Source organism: Leuciscus leuciscus, assembly GCF_965113295.1.
Source record: "Leuciscus leuciscus genome assembly, chromosome: 5".
In the NCBI taxonomy this organism is placed as follows: Eukaryota; Metazoa; Chordata; class Actinopteri; order Cypriniformes; family Leuciscidae; genus Leuciscus; species Leuciscus leuciscus.
In genome coordinates, this window is record NC_138729.1 from 11,570,877 (window position 1) to 11,594,653 (window position 23,777).

The window sequence follows — 23,777 nt, forward strand, 5'->3', positions numbered from 1 at the left end:
CGCGCGAGAGAAAACACTTCTCTATTATGCCCTTCCAGACTCTGTATACGAAGCAAAGTGAAGTAGCAGAGTCTGGTATTACCAGGCTAAACACCTCCCTCCCTCACGGGTCATTTTGACTCCCATAAGATTGAATGAAAAATTGGGATTTTTTTTTTTTTTTGGTCAAAACAATATAAAAAATCTGGCACAATCCAGAACAAACATACACACTAATGAAGGCATGAGACTATAGAACATCCCCAATGCAGAACACACTTACATGCGTACGTACACAGACCTAGGACATGCACCAAAAGTGCTAGTGTGAAAACACCCTCATGGTCGAATTAAGTCCTGATGCATCTGATCCTTACAGAAGTACAATGTGTTTGTGAATGCAGTTTCATGTTGGCTAAGAAGATTTCTCTCTCCTTCTCTTTCGTTCACTCTCTTTCTCTTATACAGGCTTGTAGAGAACGGTCAGCTCGAGGTGGCTACAGGAGGCTGGGTGATGCCTGATGAAGCCAACGCTCACTACTCTGCATTGATAGATCAGTTAATTGAAGGCCACCAGTGGTTGGAAAAAAATTTAGGTATGTAAATGTATTGCTTTTTTACTTTGGTTGATAACTCCACATCAAATCTAAGAGATGCTTCATGTTTACCTCATAGCTGCATAACATATGGATTGATGATAAATGCCGTGTACTTTTACACCCAGAAGTTATGTAAGTCAGCCAAATAGATTATAACCTGTTATATCAAGAAAGAAGTTTCCAGTTTTCCGGTTCGAAGGGACTGTGGGCGGTCCTAGGTTGAATTGGGTATCAATATCTTGTTTCAGACCTATTTAAATTCTGAATCAACCTCAGCTCAAGATGTGGGTTGTGAAACCCAGAATGCTAAACCTCTTAACTGCAATACTATAAGGAATTTTAGCTCCTCTACATATGTATGCTTCCCATATTGGCTCAAAGACCTCTGGGAGATTTTTTTTTTCAATGTTCATTATTAGTGTATTAAAACATGGAGCAAAGCCCTGGCTCTCATTACTACACATCCACTCTACCATCTGCTCTCCTGATATCTCAGCTGTCAGTAGACCAGTTTCTCAAATATAGATTGATTGTAGAGACAGATTCTACAATGAGTCTTTGGATTTCAAACAACACTTGTTTAGCCGATGATGCCATGCTCCCAGTATTACACTCGGGAGAACTTTGAGCTGCTGAGTTAAGGTTTGCTCATTCTCATGTGCTCATGAATATAAACACAGGTCTCTTCAGGGTACACATACCTTTCAAGATTACCTGAATCTCCTGGGTTTTACTCTGTTCCATGAGTCCTTTCTGAGAATCGCCTCACCTTACATTCAGAGCTGTTGTAAATGCTCTATTGATTCACAGTTTTTTTTTTTTTTAGACACACTAAAAATAGACCCTAACCAAGTTTTAAAGGAGTCATAACCTAGTATTACCTTGGATACCTACTGCTGTATTATAGTCTTTCAGGCCCTTCTAAAAAAGAAAAGTGGAAAAAAAATAAACACAGAGCTCCTCAGACCCTTATTTCTGAAGGCATTATTGTCTCGCGAGATCTGATGCGATATTTTGGCTGTCGTGGACGGTCATTTTAATAATGCAAATGAGGGGCGCGTTGATTGGTGGCAGGAAGGAGGGGGGTTGACACCGCAGGTAACGCTTTAGCATATCATTCCAAAATGACATCATGGCGCAAGTTATGAATGAACCCGACCTGGCCGCGACCGGCTTCCCGGCCAGTGTATAAGCGTTAGGCAATCAATATACAATAGCCGAATTCATGATGATCTCAGTCATTTGTTGTTTGCAAAGTAACGTTAGCAGCCATTCCCCATGTTTACCTCGAAGCTAATACTCCCGCTAGCATACAATAGCCGCATTAGCAGTTAGCTGCTGTTTGTTACACACAGTAGAGCAATAAAAACACAGTCTTACCGTTTCAATTTCAGGCAAGTCTCTGATGGTTGGAATTGCACCTTTTTCCAAACAGAGCTTCGAGGCCAACTTCGCCTGATATTGCCCCAAATTTGTGAATGATTCCTGTGTGAAATGTTTAGCGCAGACTCCTAACGATAAGCCAGTTGAAAGGGTTGTTGGGACAGCGTCATTAAAAATGAATTTCATCCACTGGTCCCTGATAGTTTGGTCCGTTTTTGGTAGAGAAAACACATTTACATGTTGTTTGTGGCAGTCAACCACAGAGCAACTCAGGTGTGTACTCGTTTCTCCATCTTTCTCGACTGAACTGAATATGAGGGGGAGAGGGGCGGGCTTCCCGCGGCATAGGTCTGCGGTGTCCATATATGGTATATCCTGCCCCGTCATGACGTCAAGACGGGGCTGAAATCAGAATCTCGTATTTGAGTGCGCGTGCACGCGCGCTGGTTTATTTACCCTGAGGTAAACAAACGCTTCACTTTTAAATATCGGCTTCCCGGCCAGTGTATAATCGTTAGGCAATCATAACATACATTGATTCTCGTGGAAAAGTGAAAATTGCAGGTTATGACTCCTTTAACTTAAGTGTATGATTGTATTAGCTGTTTCTAAATATAGCTAGATATATATAGCTAGATATAGCTATAAAAAAAAAATCGGCATTACACAATATTTTGGTGTAAACCGTGATACTTTTTTAAATTTGATTTATTTAGGATTTTTTGATGAATAGAAAGTTCAATGGAACAGCAATTGAAATTGAAATTCTGTAACATTATAAATCCTTAAATCCCATTCATCCTTGCTAAATAAAAGTATTAATTCTTTCAACAACAAAAAAAACCCCTGATCCCAAATATTTGAATGGTAGTGTATATTAATATATCTATAATTGTTCTGATTGGCTTTTAATCAGAGCAGTAAAATACAATCAAATAAAACGCAGTTTAAATATTGTTAAATTATCATGGAATGTTCCATATTCTGTTTTTCATTAAATGAGCACAAGGAAGAATATTATTGAATATTTTTCATTTATATGCATCAGTAATGCTTTAGAGTAAGTAGAAAAAAATAATGATCAGAAATAGGCAATTTATTGAATTATATACATTTGTTCATTTAACCTAAAATTGTAATCCTCCTCTTTTTGTTAGGAGTGAAACCCAAGACTGGCTGGGCTGTGGATCCATTCGGTCACTCTCCTACCCAGACATACCTGCTCAGACAGGCCGGTCTGTCTAACATGCTGATCCAGAGAGTGCACTACACAGTGAAGAAACACTTCTCCTCCCAGAAGACCCTAGAGTTCTTCTGGAGACAGAACTGGGGTGAGCAACTGATCTTAATGTAGGAAATAGAGAATGAAGTTATACGAAGTGTTTTAAGTCCATTTATGCAGTGCTTTAATATTCGTGATGTTTTTCTGTATTACTGTAAAATAGCAAATAGGATGGGTAACACTTAATAAGTATACAGTAATAAAGTACTTACAAATCATTTGCAAACTTTTAGTTTATAGTTTATTCATAGTTAATATATTGCAGTCTCTACATTGTTAATATATTAATAGGCTCTGTAGAAATAGTGAGTTCTTCATTCAGTGTCACTATAATTAACCACATTTTTATTGTTGGCATCATTTTCATTTTTGGACGAACTGTCCCTTTAAGTCTCCGTGTGTGTCAGAGTGGCCTCACACGTTTGATTGGAAATCTCTGTAGGAGCCTGTTCTAATCATATGAGCTGCTCTGTGGTGCCATTCACATTTCCCATTGATTGAATCCATCTTTTATTTAGAGATTACGTTGATTAAAACCTGGGTAGGAGGGGGTGCTCGTTACATTTAGCCTCATGATTTAGAAATAGAGGTCGAAGTGAGATAAATCCAGTTTTCTGTGAAGCATCTACAGCTGCTGGCCCTGAAGCAGTTGGTAACGGACCCAACACCGTCTGTGCCTAGTGGAAGCTCACTCTCGTTCCAGAAACATCTCCATCACTGGAGGTCATTCAGCCCCTCGCCCTGAAAGATAACCACAAACTGAGATGTTGACAGGAGCCGTAATGATCTACCTCATGCTTGAAGCTATCGTATGATGTTGTGTTGTGTGGGTCTGCGATGAGTTGATATCGCTTGTCCAGTTGATGCTCTCCTGATTGAGTATTTGTATGCGTGAAAACTTTCTGCTCACTACTGAGCCCAGCTTTCAGGTTGGTTGAGTTCATCAAACAGAAAAGCCTGGAGCTCAGAAAGCTCTTATCACATGCAGTGTGGAAGCCAGGTTAAATGAATGATAATAATGGAGCAGTGACCGTGCATCACACCCTGGACTCCTCCTTCTGCATTTCATCATTTATGGCTGGATCGTGCATTTCATCATCTACACGTGGATCATGTTCAAGTTCACTCAAACACCTCATGTCAAATGTTGTATCATGAAAGAGAAAAATATCTCTTAATTTCTCAACCTTGCTGAGATACAGTTGTGCCACTCTTCACATTTCAAACCAAGTAGCATTTATTTCTTTTAAAGCAGAAGTAAATGCGCAAAATGATTATTAATAACACTTACAATAAGGTTCCATTAGTTAATATTAGTTAACTACATTACTTATAACAATGAAAAATACTTCTAAAGCATTTATTAATTTTAATGTTAATTTCAACATTTAATAATACATTATTAAAACCAAAAGTCGTATTTTAAGCTTATGAACAGATTTGAGCAAACGAACAGTCCAGACTGTAAAGTCTGTAAATGACACAAGTATGTTGTCTGTGGTTTCATAAAAATAGTGTGAATTATACACACCGGTTATGAAAACAAAGGATTTAAGGGTTAAAACTTCAAAGACTTTTTGTAACTGGTTATTTTTGGTGTTGTTATTATAATGTAAATTAGTTTGCTCTGTTATTCTGATGGAGACAAAAGAAACAAACGTGTATTACAAAAGCTTACCTAATGACGTTTCATTTATTTAATAATTGAACACAGTACATTTGTTTATTTCCACACTGCTGAAGTACCAACCTAACTTCTTTCAATGTTATGAATTCAACTAAATATGCTATATATTAAATATTCAAATAAAAAAATATTTAAAACATGAAGTATACTAAATTTCTTGAAAAAGTCTAAGCATTTTAAAACATTTATTTTAGTTTGCATTATGAGAGTTCTTATTAGTGAGACAACATCAGGGTGTAAATAATTCATGTTAAGTGTAAGCCCTGCGACCTTCAACTAATCTCTCACTATGTAGGGAAAAGTTTCTTGTGTAAACTTGCAGAGAACTGACTTCATATATTCACTAAAAATCATCTTTATCATTAATCATCATTATAAAAGAAAAAAAAGATTTAGCAGCATTTGTTAGGTTTGAGATTTTGTTATCTCCTGCAATGACATTCACACTCAAGTATTTAAGTGTTCTCATATTTTTTTGGAGCTGCATGATGTTTGTTGCTCTATTGGCACTTGTTCTCTAGTGATTTGAATATAAAATAAGAGCTGAGGGAAATGAGTAAAACGATACAAGGGCTGAATTAGAGCCAGCTTTTCTCAGAACATCAAACAAAAGAGAAGTCAGGGGAAATATCCTCCCACATCGCTTCTATTGTTTTCCGTTGTCTGTCTGTTCAGTGTCATGCATCTGTTTGGGATACGATGTTTTTTCCCTGAGCTAGTGTTAAAAAACCCTTGGAAAAATGGACTCCTAACTTAGATCTCTGACAGTAGCCGCTGCTGAACAAATATGATTACAGTTCATTTGGCTGCAACAGCGTGCACTCTATGCCAGGCTGAATTAGTTTCTACTCAGTGTAATTCCATATATCACCATTTAACAGACAGCCAGACTACTCTGTGCTTCACATCTGGTCCCTTGTTTAAAGGGAAATCTTGCATTATTAATTCACACAGCTTTTATGAAGGTCACTCTGGAGCACATGCTGTGCTGAATGGGTAATTGAATATTTTTATTGCAAATTAAATATGATTGGATTTTGACATTAGTGGATCAGTTCATAATTTGCTGCCCTGAAAATGGATGGACTCTTGTTGTTTGTCATATTCGCACTCTGAATTATGTGTAAACAAAACATTTTCAGTGTGAAATAGAAAAATTGGGACTTGATTCTGTGCTTCAGCAATTGGTTGTATCATAAGTAAGTGGGTGTAATACTTATTTTTGGAAAAGACCCAAAAGTGAGAGGGGAACATCAGCAGAAAGAGGTGGACCAAGTTGTTTTATTTTACATATTTATTTTATATGTAACATTTAAAAACACTGCCCTGCCAAAAAAAGAAAAGAAAAAAGTCGCCGTTTGGATTTAAATTTGCAAATGGTTAAGAGGATATGATTGGATCATTATTGCAGTGATTATTATTTTTCTAGCATGTTATAGGTTTGGCTACAGCTCTTCTTACCCTAATTGATGGAGTGTGTAGCTTTTCGTTTCTTAAACAACCATGTAGGAAGACATATCATGGCCTTATTTCAGGATGACAATGTCAAGATTTATCAGGCTCAAATTGTGAAAGAATGGTTGGGAGGGAGCATGAAGAATCATTTTCGCACATGAATGGGCACCTCTGAGTCCAGACCTTAAACTCAGTGAAAGTATTTGGGATGTGCTGGAGGAGACTTTACAGAGTGCTGGACTCTTGCTTTGTCAATACAAGATCTTGACCAAAAATTGATGCACCTCTTGATGGAAATAACATCACAACATTTTTTTGGGCCGGGCAGTGCATTAGTGTTTAGTTGTTGTCAAATATACTGTTGTTCTGTGAATTTTCCTGGGCGAAATCCAGACATTTCAATAGGAATTGGGATTCTCGATTGGGAATTTCAAGCAAGGGCAAGGTTTTCTTATTCAGATTTCGCAAAGGGTTCAAGTTGATCACGCAAATTTGCCATTTTGACAGACAGCTGCTTGGTTTGAAAGTGACTTCTGTGTGATCTGTGCTTCATACATTGCTACACTATTGATTATAGACAATGGATCTTTTTTTCCGTGAAATTTGGGTACATGTTTGCCAATGTGGCTGCACCTTTAGGCCGTGTTTCCACCAAAGCGACTGTGGCTACGGCTAGCGTATTTTTCCAATAGTTTTCAATTGGAGCGCATCGTTTTTAAAACGCCAGGAGCGTAACGTGGCGCTGAGAGTCTATTTCACGCTGAAGCGCTGAACGCTCAGCGTTTTATACCGGTCGCAGAGAGTTGAAGAATGTTCAACTTTGGGTAAAACGCAGCGCTCATCACTGTCACTTTTTGCCCAACCGTCCAATCACAGTGGAGAAGGGGCGGGACAAATACAACACCGACCAACCGCCACATTCTGCTTGTACAACGTCAACAAATGACAAGAAGAAGCATAATAACAGAACAAAATAATTTAAAACAAAAGCCAGAGCAAATACTTTACATTGTATCGACATTTTTAGATAGAAACAATACAGAAACTATTTATCTGTGAAATGAGATACTAGTAACACTTCCTCAGATAATCTGAATCATAGCAAGCAAAGCGTCTCAACTGGAAAAAACGCTGCGCTGCCAAAACGCTCTCAAGCGCTCACAGCTAGGCGTTTTCAGTTAACTAAAAACGCTTTGGTGGACACGCAGCCTTAAACTGTTAGCTTTAAATTTCTATTTGGTGTGTTCAAGTCCTCCTGGGAAGTTCGTATTTTTGGGAAGTCATAATTACCACGTCAGGTGTGTTCAAGTCACTTTGGTTGGTAGCAAACAGTGCTTCACACATCGCAACACTATTGACAATAGATAATGGACTTGTTAATGGAATTTTAGTGACATTTTGCCAATGTGGACATACCTTTAGACTGGTCAATTTAAAATCGCACTTGTTTTTTATTCCAACAGATCAGGACTCAAGTTCAGACATTTTGTGTCACATGATGCCATTCTACAGCTACGATGTTCCCCATACATGTGGTCCTGACCCCAAGATCTGCTGCCAGTTTGACTTTAAAAGACTGCCAGGAGGAAGAATCAGCTGTCCGTGGAGAATTCCTCCTCAGGCCATCACCAACAACAACATACAGGAGAGGTACACCTGTACACACCAGTCACAGACATTAGGAACTACCTTATTTACTTGTGACGACCTAGAAATAACAATGATTGTCTTGAAAAAAGTCTGATTCAATGAATAACAATTTTTGTCCCTTTTTCCATGTCATTGTTTGTGGATTAGTGTTTCCTCGAATCAGATCAGACTTAGATTTCCCTCCACTTAGTTTAGTCTCTCCATGTTTAGAGTTCAGACGCTGTTGGACCAGTACAGGAAGAAATCCAAGCTTTTTCGGACCAAGGTGCTGCTAGCACCACTTGGAGATGATTTCCGCTACACTGAAGCTGTCGAATGGGACCAACAGTTTAATAACTACCAGAAACTCTTTGATTACATGAATTCTCACCCTGAGCTCCACGTCAAGGTCTTGCTTCAGTGTTTGCTTAAGTTACTCTAAATTGGCCACATTTTGAACTCTTTTTATATTTTCAGACATTCATTGTATATATATTTAGCTATATACCTCTTTTGTTTCTCTTTGCAGGCCCAGTTTGGAACCATTTCAGATTATTTTCAGGCCTTGCGTAAAAGCACTGGCATGGATCCGGATGGCATGAACGTTGGCCAGTTGGCGTTGCCTGTGCTAAGCGGAGACTTTTTCACTTATGCGGATCGAGACGACCACTACTGGAGCGGATACTTCACCTCACGGCCGTTCTATAAACGCTTGGACAGAATACTGGAATCACATCTTCGGTACGCTTTATTGAATCCAAATGCACTGCATGAATCTCTACAATCACATTACATTAACACTCTTCAAGTGCCAAATGCTGGAATAACTTGGCTTCAGCGAGTACATAAAACTGGTGTAAAACTGAACTAAAGTCAGACTCTCACTGCCGAATCAGTCCACGGGAGAAAAGATCAGTGACAAACATTGTAAAATGATTAGTAGAAGTTTATTGGAAGAAACATTTTTTTATTTTTTTTTATAATACTCTATGTGGCAAAAAATTATTCATTGCACCAAAGTGAAGATATGAAGAACACAACCCAAATGCACTGCATAAATCTGCATAAATGCACTGCATAAATATTTCTGTCCAGTCTAAATGTCCAAAAACTGAAACCATTTCCATATGGCTGGGCTTAATTTGCCTTCGAGACCATGAGTTCAAAATTAACATTAAAAATGAATTTTGAACCATTTAGAATGCTTACTAAATTATGTGCAAAAAAATTTGCAATTCATATTGTATAAACGAATGATATTACCTGGAAATTCAGCTTATTCAAAGTCTAATCACTTTCTTTCTTAATATTCACCTAGTTTTTTTTTTGTCTTTATGGTTTTTGTTTTGTCAACTTTTAGAAGTACACTAGCATACAGATGACCTAACACACATGTACCAAAAACCCCTTAACTGTCCCGAACTGATCATGGTCACTGTGCTAGTAGAGTCTTTCTATAGGTAAAGGAGCTCTGTGATGACAGACATTAACATCTCTTTCTTCCTGGGCTGTATGCTGCTAACTAACACACAAAGCTGAAGGTCACATGTCTGTGTTGTGGCGATAGGACTGAAGCCCCGTGACAAGGTCACAGCAAACTAAAGAATCCGGTTTTGAGCCAGCAGCTCAATGGTTTCAGTATTTATTTGACCGTGGCCATTGACTGTGGCCCCTTATCTTGTGTGGGGGCTTTACTAATTTTACTCTTTGACACCTTTCTAACATGATATTGGCCCTGGAAACATTAAAATTGATCTTATTTAGTAAAAACCCTTTATAAAGTTAAATTATCGCTAATATGTGGCATTTGAAAGAAATAGCTCTTCGTTTATTTATTTTTATAGCAGGAAATTGTTAAAACGTCTTTGCAGGTCTCATTAATTGGCCCGGTTCTAGATAATGAGACATTACAGTGGTACATATTGATTTTCTACATTGATTTTTCCCTACATTCTCCTTCGCAGATGTGTTTTTTTTTTGTTTTTGTTTTTTTACACAAATCAGTAGAGCTGATTCAGTTAAATAAAACTGAAATGAAATACAATCTAAATATTAGATGAAATGCTTAAATTAGAAAAACTGGCTATTAACTGAATAAATGACTACAACTAAAACTGAATTAAAAATAAATTAAATCTAAATAAAAAATGTAAAATCAAAACTAAAATAGAACAACAAACACAAAAATATAAAAAAGTGTGATTCAAAAATCAAAATATTGATAAATATTATAATAGTATATAAATAATAGTAAAATCACACAGCAATAGAGCTCTAAATTTAAACCCCCTAACCACAAAACATACTATGGAACTTCCATGTTTGTTTTTTTAAGTACTATGGAGTTATCAATCTTTGTTGATATACCATGTTTTTTTTATTATTTCTCATGTGTGTGTGTGTGTGTGTGTGTGTGTGTGTGTGTGTGTGTGTGTGTGTGTGTGTGTGTGTGTGTGTGTGTGTGTGTGTGTGTGTGTGTGTGTGTGTGTGTGTGTGTGTGTTGTTTGTTTGTGTATGTCAGTGGCTGGCCTGCATTTCATTGTTTAGTGCAAGATCGTGATAAGGATATGAATTTATCCTCATTTACTGACTGTATTGCATGTCTGTATACCCCGTCCTCTCAAAGGCGGCTGTACTTGATCACACAAGTGAATAGATTGGGTACACCTTCAGCTTGCGGATGCAGAGAATTCTATTTAACACAGTATTTGCATTTTGATGGGCGTCTAAATGTAGGCAGGAGACAGTTTTCATCAGTATGCAGTTGTTAAACTATCCCCCGTTCTACACGATGGCTTCTTTCACACAGCAAATAGGACTTTGTTCAGCTCTGCTCAGTTTCACACACACAGACACACAGCAGATTGATTAGAGATATTCAGTCCAAGGTCATTTCATGTTTAATTAATTATTAAAGTGTTCGGCTGTTCTTGCGGGTGCAGAAAGCAGATGTATGTTTGATGTGAGATATGTAGGTCGCATGTACTGCGTTTTCATCTTATAACTACTGTCTGTGAACCATATAAAGACATTTTTTGATCTGCTGAATCTACTTAGGCTCATCTCACTTCAAAGGTCTATTTGAAAAAAATACATTTAAACTATGGATTATTGTGATATGTTACTCCAGTTTGCAAATGTACAGAGGTAAGAGGTCGTAGTTTTCGTGAAGGTGTTGGTTTTCAATAAAATGTCACTAAAACCTTTTAGACAACTGGCACTTTTTGAGTGAATCTCAAGAAAACATGTCCATGCCACATAAAAAAAAAATATATATATATATATATAATAAGTAAAAATATTTTGCATAAAGAAAATTAAGCCTGTTACCCTCATTTTACTGCATTTTTCTTGCCTTTTTAAAAAAATCATTTTGGAAATTAGTAATATAATTATTCTCTCTAATCAGATTATCATTGCTGTAATAATTCAGATGCAAAAGCCTCTAAGTGCCATCTAAAATGTTCTCATAGAATGATCATTTTTTTCAAGCTTGTATATTTAAGTTAAGTAATTTCACTTAAATGACAATTAATAGGTCATCTTTATTGCCATTTAAGTGAAATTATTGAATTTAAATATACGAGCTTGATAAAAATGATCAGTCTAGAAGAAAATTTCAGATGGCACTTAGAGGCTTTTGCATCTGAACTCTTCAGTTATTGATAGCTGATGTGTTTTTCGATTTCAATTTGATTACCAATACTTTTAAGTCATCTTGTGAAATTTGCCGAGGCCACCTAGTGGGCCCTGGGCTCCTGGTTGAGAACCACTGCCCTAAAGGAAAATATAATTTCTTTTCTTTCATCCAGATGTGAAATATGACTCATTTCCCACAGGTTTTGTGAGGTTCGCCCAGCTATAGATTTCCATGTCTTGTAAAACATTTGAGAAGGTCATTCTTCAGAGAGATGAGACCTGTATTGTTACCATAATGTGGAGAGATTCTGGTTTTATTGTTGTTCTCCATTGTGGGAGCGTTCCGACACTCCCAACACAACAGGGTCCAAACCAGACTGTTGTCTCGCTTTTCCTGTAATGTGAACATTACCCTGATACAGGATGTATTTTCATGCTAGATGGATTCCTGTAACAGTGTGGATTTGAAGGAACTTTTGATCTTGCGAGGGAGGGAGTTTCATATGTCACTTCATGTTTTTCTGTAGGGCAGCTGAGGTCCTCTACTCTCTGACCTTGGCCAACATTCAGAAGTACGGCCGGCCCAGTGAATACCCTGCAGTGGATAATTACAAGTTACTGACAGAAGCCAGACGCAATCTCGGTCTCTTCCAACACCATGATGCCATCGCAGGCACAGGCAAAGACTGGGTGGTTGTGGACTATGGAACCAGGTAGCACATCTTTCTTGAAACATCGAAGTGAGATGTGAGGATGTGAGATACATTCTCTTATCCAACCAACTCGCTCCAGTCACTGTTCCCCTGGAACAAACTGGGGTTAAGTGTCTCCAATATTCACGTTTAAATGTCACATTTTGCCCCAAAGTGGGAGGCACACAGAACTTTAAAATTGGTTGTGAAGCAGCCGTTATCCTCCGCTTAAAATAACCATGATACATTTATACGAATAATGAATTTATAAATATATCCACACAGAACAAAAGACTGCCAATATGTTTTACAAGAAAAACAATACGTTTTCTAGGGGTAATCAACCTAAATTCTTTAATAATTGTTCAACAATTATTTTAGACATAATTATTCATAACTGCCCATTTTAAAGAAATAGTGTTTAAAGAATAATATTTAGTGGGAAAATATTGATATTTAATATATACCATGGTACTTAATTATTAAACTGTCATATGGGTTTTTCAGTGTCCTATATAATATTAATATATAGAGTGCCTAATGGCTGATTTAATGATATGTAATATAATTTATTTACAGCAAATGAGATATTTATCGAAATACACTACTGTTTAAAAGTTTTTTTTTTTTTATGTTTTTAAACAACAACATTTATTTGATCAAAATACAGAAAAAACAGTAATATTGTGAAATATTATTACAATTTTAAATTGTTATTTATTCCTGTAATGGCAAAATGCATTTAAAGCATCATTACTCCAGTCTTCAGTGTCACATGATCCTTCAGAAATAATTCTATAATGCTGATTTGGTGCTCAAAAACATTTCTTATCATCAATGTTGAAAACATTTGTGCTGTTTAACATTTTTGTGGAAACCTTGATACATTTTTTTCCAGGATTCTTTGATGAATAGAAGTTAAAAAGAACAACATTTATGTGAAATAGAAATATTGTAACAATTTGAGTCTTTACTGACACTTTTTATCAATTTAATGCATTCTTGCTGAATATAATTTTTCCACCACAAAAAAAATAAAAAACTCACTGACCCCAAACATTTGAACAGTAATTTAGAAACTTTTGGTTGACAGGCCAGATTAACCATTATGCCACACAATTTCCAAAATATTAGTTTATATGAACTTTACCTTACTCGTAAAAATGTCTAACACTTGAAAATATGAACGGTTTAACGGTTTAAAATATCTGACATTATCAGGCAAAAAAAGACCAGAATAATAATTAAAAATATTAGCCATTATGGTTACTGGTATAGCAAGCATCCATACTGAATTACATTACTGTTTGTTAACAGTTTAATTTACCCAGGAATTCTGGCACATATCCGTGCTGTAGAAACATGATGATCTTTGTTATTTTGAAGGTTGTTTCACTCTATTCTGAACCTGAAGCGAGTGATTGTGAGCTCGGCTCATTGGTTGGTGGTCAAGGACAAACAAACATACTACCATGATCCTTCAAATCCATTTCTTCAGATGGTGAGTGTTCATACTGCATATCCGCAACATGCTGACATCACTAAATTTGGAAATTGCCATCTGCACGTCACATTTTTGCTGGTTCTGTGTTATAGGATGACGTTCAGCCATCCCAAGACGCCTTACCTCGCAAAACTGTTCTTGAAGTTAGTGGAAAACCAAGGTAATGCAAAAACAAAGCTAAATAAATGTTTTTGTAGTGCTTTATAGCATACTGATGTTGAGTTCCTGAGAATGGCTTCATTGTACATGTGTTAGTTGACAAGAGGCAGCAGAATTTGTGTGGCAGAAAATGCTACATAAAAATGACGTCCCCTTTTCTCAGGTTGCTGGTAGTTTCCAACCCCACAGAGCAGGCCAGGGCATCCATGGTTACAGTGTACGTGAACACTGCTAACGTGCGCGTGCTTAATGCTCTTGGTCATGTGGTCCACGCTCAAGTCAGTGCAGTGTGGAATGATGCCACTCACGCTGCTACCGACGTCTTCCAGGTGAGGTCTGCTACATCGATGCATCTCATCACAGCATTAGGGGTGTATTAAGATAGTAGATCTCCATGTCGGTTAGTTTGAGGTCATCTAAATGTTCTTCAAGCAATTTCATTGTGTCTTTAAATGTGTTTGTTTGCTCCTCGGCAGTTGTCTTTCGTGGCTCGCGCTGCTCCTCTGGGTCTGAGAGTGTACCAGCTGATGGAAGGAATGGAGCCAAGCACAGAAGCTGCTAAGTACATGTTTATTCAGGATGGCGGCCGCATTTCAGTCAGTAAACTGGAGCATTTCCAACAGTTCTACCAAAACGATGGAGCTTCTGTGCACATTGAAAATCCTCACCTCAAACTCTCCATCTCTACAGCTACAGGTCTTTTAGAGGTTAGAATGCTTTGTGGATTTGTCATAAGTTGATGTGTTTAGGAATGACTCTGTGTAACGTTAAGAAAACATCTCTTGTTTGCAGAAAATGAGGTCGAAGGACGATGACTCAGAGCACCAGGTCAAAGTGGAGTTTGCTTGGTACGGCACCACCAGCAATAAAGACAAGAGTGGCGCCTACCTGTTCATGCCTGACAAAGAAGCAACAGTTAGTACTATACGTTTTTTATTATTTCTTCGATTAATCGGTTATTCTATATCTTGCCCAACAGTATTACATTTGTGTTGGGTTGCTTTTTTCTACATTTTATTTATAGATGTAGTAGGTAAGGGAGACAGGAAATCAAGATAGGGGAGATTGGGTTACAATCATGATTAGGCCCAAACCCAAACCCTGGAAACCCATGAGCAGCCGAGCTCAAGCACTTTCCCTACAATGCTTTTTTTATTCAGACACTGAATAGTGGTGCAGAAAATACCGGCTTTCGAAAGTGATTACAAACGCGTGAAATGAATGCACCCTGGTTTGTTGCTTTCCACTACAAATGCAAGGTTGAACCAACGTTAACAGCCCTGAAAGTGATTTCGCAAGCCGTTGACCCCTCCTAGAAATATAAATGTGGTTATTGTGCCCTGGCACCGGCTCTGGTGCAAGAGAAAATGTTACAGTAAGCATAACAGCAAAGTTAACACAGGACTATGTACTGAAGCAAACAGAGGGCTGAAATGCACACAGGATAACGAGAAACTAAACAAGTCAAAGGTGAACACAATCGCCCTGCAAGCAATAGCCATCATTTCACCATCTAGGTTAAGTCAAGTCAAGTCAAGTCAAGTTTATTTGTATAGCACTTTTCACAATACAGATTGTATCAAAGCAGCTTCACAGTATTACATTTAAATAATACAACAAAGTTTGTTTCAAGAGAAAGGCAACAGTGGCAAGGAACCGAAAAACTCCATCAAGTGACCTAATGGTGTCCTAAAACTCCATCAGGTGACCTAATGGAGAAAAAAAAACCTTGGGAGAACCCAGGCTCAGTATAGTATATTTGTGGCAATAGCCAACAATACATTGTATGGGTCAAAATTATCGATTTTTCTTTTATGCCAAAAATCATTAGGTATTAAGTAAAGATCATGTTCCACAAAGATATTGTGTAAATTTCCTACTGTAAATATATAAAATATTTATTTTTGTGAGTGAATGCAGCACAATCGCTAACATAAATGGACAACTTTAAAGGTGATTTTCTCAATATTGCACCCTCAGATTTTCAAATAGTTTTATCTCGGCCAAATATTGTCCTATCCTACCAAACCATACATCAATGGAAAGCTTATTATTCAGCTTTCAGGTGATGTATACATCTCAATTTAAAAAAATTGACCCATGTGACCCATGTTTTGTGGTCCAGGGTCACATATATATTTATTGATTAAAACTAAATTGTATTACATAGCACCTTTCTTTCTTAAACAAGTATAATTTATCTAGCTGTGGTTCCACTGAATAGTGCTGCAGGAAAAACTGGGTTATATATCGCCCACTCCTATAAAAACTGTTTATTCGCAGTAGGCTTGAAGTTAATTTGTGGCAAACAAATGATTGCCATGAGAGTTTGCTGAAGCACTGAATTATTTGGTAAAGTTTCATTGAAACTTAGAACATCAGTGTGTGTCATTCAGCTGATTAGAGTTATAAACATAATGGCAGTTTGGTCACTGCTCACAGAGAACATTGGGAAACCTCATAAGAGCTCACCTCAGTCTTTCATCAGGACATTTTTGTCATGCAGTGTTTTTTGTAGCTCTGCTTTGAGGGGATTTTTATGAGTGTGATTTGATTCACATTGATTTTCTTTCTCTCACACACAGATTTACTCTCCCTCGCAACCGCCGGTGGTTCGAGTCACTAAAGGGCCGCTGTTTTCTGAAGTCACCACTACCTTCACACACGTCAAACACACTCTCCGGCTCTACAACATGCAGGGTAAGAGAGAACGGCAAACACTCAACAACACCTGCACTTCTCACTTTCACTTATTCAAATAGTCACCACTCTTTACAGTATGTAAATCAAATATTTACACCAGGAATTTGCAAAACGACATCATTTCAAGTTTGACTTGTCGTCTTGATGAGTTCCTGTATAATTAAGCAGGTTTCTGTTTTTTTGACTATTTATGCCGGAAGTCAGTGGTGGGAGGGCAGCAATGTAACCTCAGAAAGTTGATTGAACCCTGGGATAGAAAAAATAAGCCCCTTTCACACAGCGCTCTGAACCCGGCAAATTGCCGGCAAATTGCCAGAGCGCCTTCTGTGTGAACGCAAACTCGACCCGGGATTTATGCCGGGATCGATGCCGGGTCGGGACCTAGTAACATTGCCGTGTTCAGTCCCGGAACGCGCGCTGTGTGAACAAAAGCCGTAATAATGCCGTGTCGTAGTGATGACGCTGAAGCCGGGCTCGTTCTCCAGCTGTGAAACGGTACGTAATGCGCAAGTTTATGATCGAATCAGAGAAACAAATGCACAGGCGTGGTTTCTCGAGAGAGAGATCGCAGCTCATAAGCAAACTTAAGACGCTGCTGAGATTACAAGTCACATCGATGTCACGTGTCTTTACGGCATTTTTACGGGTTGTGTGTGAACGCACTCTCTGATTCCGGAAAATCACTGGCAGTGTGAATGACCAAAATCAAACGAACCCGGGTCAAATCCCGGGTCACTTTATCCGTGTATTTTCCGGAATCTCTGTGTGAAAGGGGCTATAGTGAATTTCGAAATCCTTGAAGTGCTGCTGGATGACGTCCTTTTCTTTTCCAAGTAATCTTTGTTAAGAGAGCCTTTTACTTACAGTCCTATAGCGTTTTGTTTTGTACAAGTTTTTATTTTTATTTTATTGGATGCAGTACAAAGCTTTTTCTAGCACAGTTTTTGCAATATTTATCTTTGAAGTTTGAAGGTAAGCTTTTGAACGTTCCTCAAACTTTAACAAACAATTTGAACTGTGTAATCAGCAATGCCAAAAGAGCATTACACCAACAAGCAACAAATATTTAATCAGCATCAGACAAGGACGTTTGATACCGGACAAAAGACAGTCCAGCAAAAGTTTAACGGTGTGCTGAAAGTGGCATCATTTCGTATAAGAAAGAAACACATTCAGTTTTCATGCTTTTCTTATCAAGAGCACCAGGGCGGTCGGTTTGTGACCCCCTCTGGGTGGGTGAGATAATGTATCTGAGTGTTTTTGAAAGAGCGGAGCAGTCACATGAGCCATTGCCCTGTAGCCCTAGGGACCTTTCCCCCCAAGTGGTGTTTGTTTTTGTCCAAAAAAAGAGAAGAATGAAACCTCTCGTGGGTTATTCCCTTGAGTTAAAACTGAATTTAAATTGCAAAGTTTTAGAAGAGGAACCTTTTCTCACACAGAAAATAGCTGTCCCTCTTTTGTGATTTTGAAGGAATAGCTCATATAAAAATATAATTCTGTCATCATAATTCTAAAATACACAACAGACGACATTTTGAAGAATATACTGGCCGCTGTTTTCCATGCCGTTACAACAAATAGGATGAATTTATTAAGCTTCAAAAAGGACTCAAAGATACAAGTGGTCCATCCACCTTGTTCACTATAATTCAAGTGTTCATACAATAGCTTTATTTAATCTGTTATTTACTGGTAATCTTCCCTTCCTGTGGACTGATCTTTTTTTTGCACAAAAAATACAGTAAAAACTGTACTATTGTGAAATATTATTGCAATTTAAAATAACTTTTATCTTAATTTATTGTTTGAGCATTGTGAGCTTGTGATTGTGTTCACTGGCTATGTGCTTTTTTTTTTGTCATTGTTTGTTTCTATGTGCCCACCCTTAAGACCATCATTCTTGTTACCTTATTATTGGTTCATTTGTCCCACCTGCTGTCCCTAATTAACCTCATCATTTCCTCTCCTATTTAGGCTACGTTCACACTGTCAGTCCAAATCCGATTATTTGTGTGTCTGATTGGAATCTGACCAAAAATGATTGACTGTCCACGTTAGCTATGTTCACACTGTCTGTCCAAATCCAATTATTTGTCTCTCCGGTTGGAATCTGACCGAAGTTATTGACTGTCCACACTGTGTATCGCAACTGTTCTGATCAGATTTGTGTGTCTCGTGGCGCTCTTTCGTTTTCCGGGATATCTGCAGTGGTCTCTAGGGCAATGACATTGCTTTGGTAGGCAAAAACAATAACATGGAGGAGTTTACAATACAGATGTTTGCAACATGTGTAGCCACCTTGCTGGTCTACTGTATCTCATGAGGCAGCGACAGAAATGTAGGAGGCTGGTATGCGCGGCTTATTCTGTTGCTGCCGTCTCCACCGGTCTTAAAATTCAACATGTCATTTTCTGCTTGACCGGCACTTTGCAGCAACACAACCTTGTTTCTTCAGCAACTTTCAGCATGCTTCCTATATCAACATCTGACATGTTTACGTTTTAATCCCATCAAAGCAGACTGAAACAGATTTCCAGAAATGGAATTGAATCAGATTTCAAACCACATATGAATGTAGTTCAAAGTAGATTTGTAAAAATCGTATTAAATTTTCATATATATATTTTTTTTTTTGTGCCTTCACATTTGCTGAATATGATCGGATTCCAATTGGATATGCACAGAAATCAGATTTGGACTGACAGTCTGAACGAGGCTTTAGTGTATCGCAGCTGTTCAGATCCGATTTGTTTGTCCCATGCCGCTCTTTCATTTTCTGGAATATCTGAATTGGTTTTAATTCAATTGAATAGATATACGGATAGAAAACAGGGGTTTGCAATACCCAATACCCATTTTGTCTTATTTACAACATGACAATACGTAGCCACCACACTGGTCTACTGCGTCTTATGAGGCAGCGGCAGAACCGAAGGAGGCTGGTATGTTCGGCTTTATATTGTGCTGTCGTCTCCGCCGGTTTCAAAACATGTCCGTTACATTGTCTTCTGCTCGTCCAAAGACAACCTTGTTTCTGCAGAGACTTTCAGCATGTTTCCTATAACAACATCTGACGTTTACATTTTCCTTGACGTGAGAAAGTCACATAAACCACTCGAAAACCAATCAGAGTGATCAGACTGAAACGGATTTCCAGAAATGCGATTTGAATGGGATTTCAAACCACATATGTGGCTCATAACATATTTTTTGTTGTTGTTGCGGTTTACACTTTCTAAATCTGTTCAGATTTCAATCGGATATGCACAAAACCGGATTTGGAATGACAGTCTGAACAAGGCTTTATTCTCCCTGTGTTTTCTGTCCTGGTCTCTATGATATTCTGATCTCTAGAGATAGTTTGGATCCCTTCTTTAGTGTAAATCTAGGATTTTTCCACCAGCTGAACATCCTAAATTAGAAAATCAATAGCACACACCTCCTCAGCAAGCCACACTGTTTAAGATACATTTACTACATATGCATTCCAATCAGTATCTCTCAATATAAGCAATATTGCCCAGTGAGGGCTGCTCACTAAAAGTGTTGTGTTACCATCTCGCAATGAGCTAATGAGGACACACTCATGTTGAAGATATTCTGCGCTATCGTACGCCATAACCTAACAAACAACCTTGTTTTCGTGGTTGTGCTGCTATATAAAGCATGTTCTTCTACCTTTAAGGGTTTTTATTTTAATTAAAGGAAAATTAACATCTTTGTTTCTTGCACTGTTTTATTCCCAAAGGCTTAATTAGTCTAATTCAAAATGTACTTTTAGGAGTGTTCACTTATTTTCATTGTACTTGGTAAATCTAATTGCTCATATTGTCATCCGGCTTAAGCCAGGAACACCATAGAGACCACCAAGTTATTAAAGTTAAAAAAGGGAAAGCAGTCATTTGCCTCTGGAAAATGTACGATTTGTAGTATTTTGATAGTTTGAATGTGATTACGCACGTTTAATGCGAAACAGTAAATGAGCAGTTGTTTTGTCCATTATTAACCTAATGATACTTCTTGGTCTGTAAGGAAGTGGTTTTCAGTATACAAACAATGACTTTACAAATTTCCTAAAACAATCTGTGTTCCACAGATACAATAATCTGGGTAATATGGGTTTGAAACAACATGAGAATGATACTTTGGGTGAACTATTCCTTTAATAATGAGAAACTGTCATTTGGAAGTGGAGGAAACAGATGTCCAATCCCTTTTCTATTGCCTGTGCTCTGTCAGTCATTTTGACCCCCCCTCTCTCTCTTTCTCATAGGCGTAGAGGGTCAGTCTGTTGAGATCTGTAACACTGTAGATATAAGAGGCGAAATCAACCGTGAAATTGCAATGAGGATAACCTCGGATCTGAACAGCAAGGATCGATTCTTTACTGACCTCAATGGCTACCAGGTAGGACAACAGTACATTATTTATATTCTCTTTCCTGACACCCACATACACATTAAAGTTCACACAGTTTATATGTAAGTGTGGTGGGCTGGGGTTTGGTGGGCGATCTGCGGATATCTCTCTGAACCAGCCCATATTTCCACTGACTTTATACTGAGCCGAATAACAGTGTAACTATATGGAATTACCTTTATGTCTTTTTTATACAATCCAAAAAAAACAGGTTTTGAGAGCAAAAAAATCTATATTGTAATTACAAAATAAAAGATTGCAAATATATCTAACGCACACTGCAATGCTAGATGTCAGAGTCGGACTCACAGCGGGACCGGGTAGTGGGCGCGGCCGAATTATTGTGCCCAACGAGAGTGACCAATTGAAACGGGTCTTACATTATGGTGCTTAGATACTGCCCACTGAAATGCAGCTTCACTTGAATTCAGAACTTTTTTAATCACAAGCAAACAATTTTGCCTTGCAAACAATGACAGCAGAACAGGGAGCAAATTTGTGCGTGCGTGATGAAAACTGCACAAAGATAAAGATTTACTTTTGTTATCAGTTTTTTGTTTCATTTTTATAATTAAAATAGCTTTTTTAATGTGCAATCTTTTGTAATTGGTAACTCCATATTACTGTTACTAAATTCATGTTTTGATGTTATTGTCAGACGTTATTAAAAATAGAGCAGTCAGTCTAATAACGTATTAATAATGAATAGTTTAAATATTGAATCATTTAATTTCATAATTAATATTTATTTAAATATTTAATTTGAGTATAAATAAAAAAAATAAAAATGTAGTTAACACCTTCAGTTCCATTATTAAAGAAAGACATTGATTTTTTTTTTTTATCAAGGATGCATTAAATTATAAATAGATTTCATAAATAGATCAAAAATCACAGTGATAAAGAGACAATAAAGACACTTAATATTACAAAAGAACTTTCTATTCAAAATGTACCATGGTTCCCACAAAAATATTAAGCAGCACAACTGTTTTCAACATCGACAATAATAAGAAATGTTATTTGAGCTCCAAATCAGCATATTTGAATAATTTCTAAACGACCATGTGACACTGAAGACACAATATTATGACTTTTTCTGTGTTTTTGATAAATACATAAAAATACAAATAAATACAAATACATAAAAAATATAGCTGCAAGCAGCCATTAAGTGGCCAAGCACCACAGAGACAGAATGAGGAGCTAAAAATCAAGGCAGTGAGCATCAGACCAACTGCAAAAAATGAGTAAAGACATTTGGAGACGATTTTTAAGGAAAATCGTTGAAAGCTCGTATAAATACAATCACTTGTAATGTGACAATTCTTATTACTTTTGACCAATATGTGGTGCTGACACCAAATTGATCTATTGTGGTCAGTGAGTGAGTGAAATGGTTCCCACGCTTCTTGAAAGTACTTGAATTTCAGACACATGGATTCAAGGCCTGGAAAGTCTGTGAAAACAAACATAGATCTTTGAAAGTGCTTGAATTAAACTGGAGCTAAGTTTTGTTAGAGTAGAATGGTACTGTTACAAAAATTGCCCTTTATGCGCTGCAAAAGAATGCGCTATTTCCAGAATGAAATAGTGCTACTGTGTGGGAAGAAAGTGGGAAAAAGAGGAGTGAGTGCATGGATCATAGAAACAGCCCTGCATGATAAACTTGTGAAAAAAAGTTTTATCTATCAGCACTAAATCCATAATTTTTTCCGACATTGGCTGAAGATGACCGGACTCGAATTTGGTGAAAATCAGACCATGGAGGAGTTTAAAAAAGTAGGGTAAAATAGCATAAGAAAGTTTGTCCGACTGTGACAAAATTGGTATCTATGTTCTCGGCATGACCCAAGGAATCTATTAAGACAATGTCATTGTAATAGCTATGCTGCAGTGCTGGACCGAATCTAAAGAGACCATTCTTGTGATTTTTCGGTCTAACTGTTCAGAAGTTAATAGCAAATATAGCATTTTCAACAACAAAATTCAAAATGGGCGATGCCCAAAATGGCCAACATGGGAAAATGTTATATCATCCGACTTGGCATGCCTCCCCTAATCTGAAGAGACAAGTTTCAGGATTTTTGGTCAAAGTGATCAGTTATATGCACAAATATATATTTTAAATGTTTCTGACCACTAAGTGGCACAGTGGCGAAACACTGCATGTACCTTCAAGTCATGCTTGTGATTACACGTATCAAGTTTGTTCTGAATACGTTAAAGTGATGCAGAGATACAACCTTACATCCATTTTGGTGTAGTCTAGTCTACCATATGATTCTATGGGCTGCCATAGTCTCAAGAGCAAAGAAGAAGACTAACGGATATTTAAAATAATGACCGACCTCAAACTTTTAGTTAGTGTATGCTCATATATATAAACTAAGATGTATAAAGACTAATCAAAAAAGGGTACAGTTAACAGATATCATAAAATAATTATCAAATTTTATCCCCAAAACCACATTAATATCAACAGAAGCTGCTCTTATGGCCTGGTCATTTGATGGAGCCAACTTTTCATTACTCTCTGAATAAAGATTACATAGCTGAAAGTAACACAAGTTCAATTTAAATACATGATCTGAATGTGTGGATACAGACAGCAAGCTCGCCTAATTCTGTTTACTGGCAAGTAAAA

The 23,777-nt window shown here is 37.4% G+C and overlaps 1 protein-coding gene across 1 annotated transcript in view; it reads left to right on the forward strand.

Moving 5' to 3' along the window:
• Positions 1–23,777, forward strand: part of man2a1 (mannosidase, alpha, class 2A, member 1) — a 60,055-nt gene that overhangs the window by 21,617 nt on the left and 14,661 nt on the right. The window contains exons 5-17 of the mRNA XM_082171380.1: positions 448–575; positions 3,119–3,292; positions 7,849–8,035; positions 8,246–8,423; positions 8,544–8,755; positions 12,181–12,366; positions 13,732–13,846; positions 13,942–14,009; positions 14,172–14,337; positions 14,485–14,715; positions 14,801–14,923; positions 16,594–16,708; positions 20,985–21,118. Coding sequence (XP_082027506.1) covers positions 448–575; positions 3,119–3,292; positions 7,849–8,035; positions 8,246–8,423; positions 8,544–8,755; positions 12,181–12,366; positions 13,732–13,846; positions 13,942–14,009; positions 14,172–14,337; positions 14,485–14,715; positions 14,801–14,923; positions 16,594–16,708; positions 20,985–21,118 — 2,017 coding nt within the window. The remainder of the gene's footprint in view (positions 1–447; positions 576–3,118; positions 3,293–7,848; positions 8,036–8,245; positions 8,424–8,543; positions 8,756–12,180; positions 12,367–13,731; positions 13,847–13,941; positions 14,010–14,171; positions 14,338–14,484; positions 14,716–14,800; positions 14,924–16,593; positions 16,709–20,984; positions 21,119–23,777) is intronic.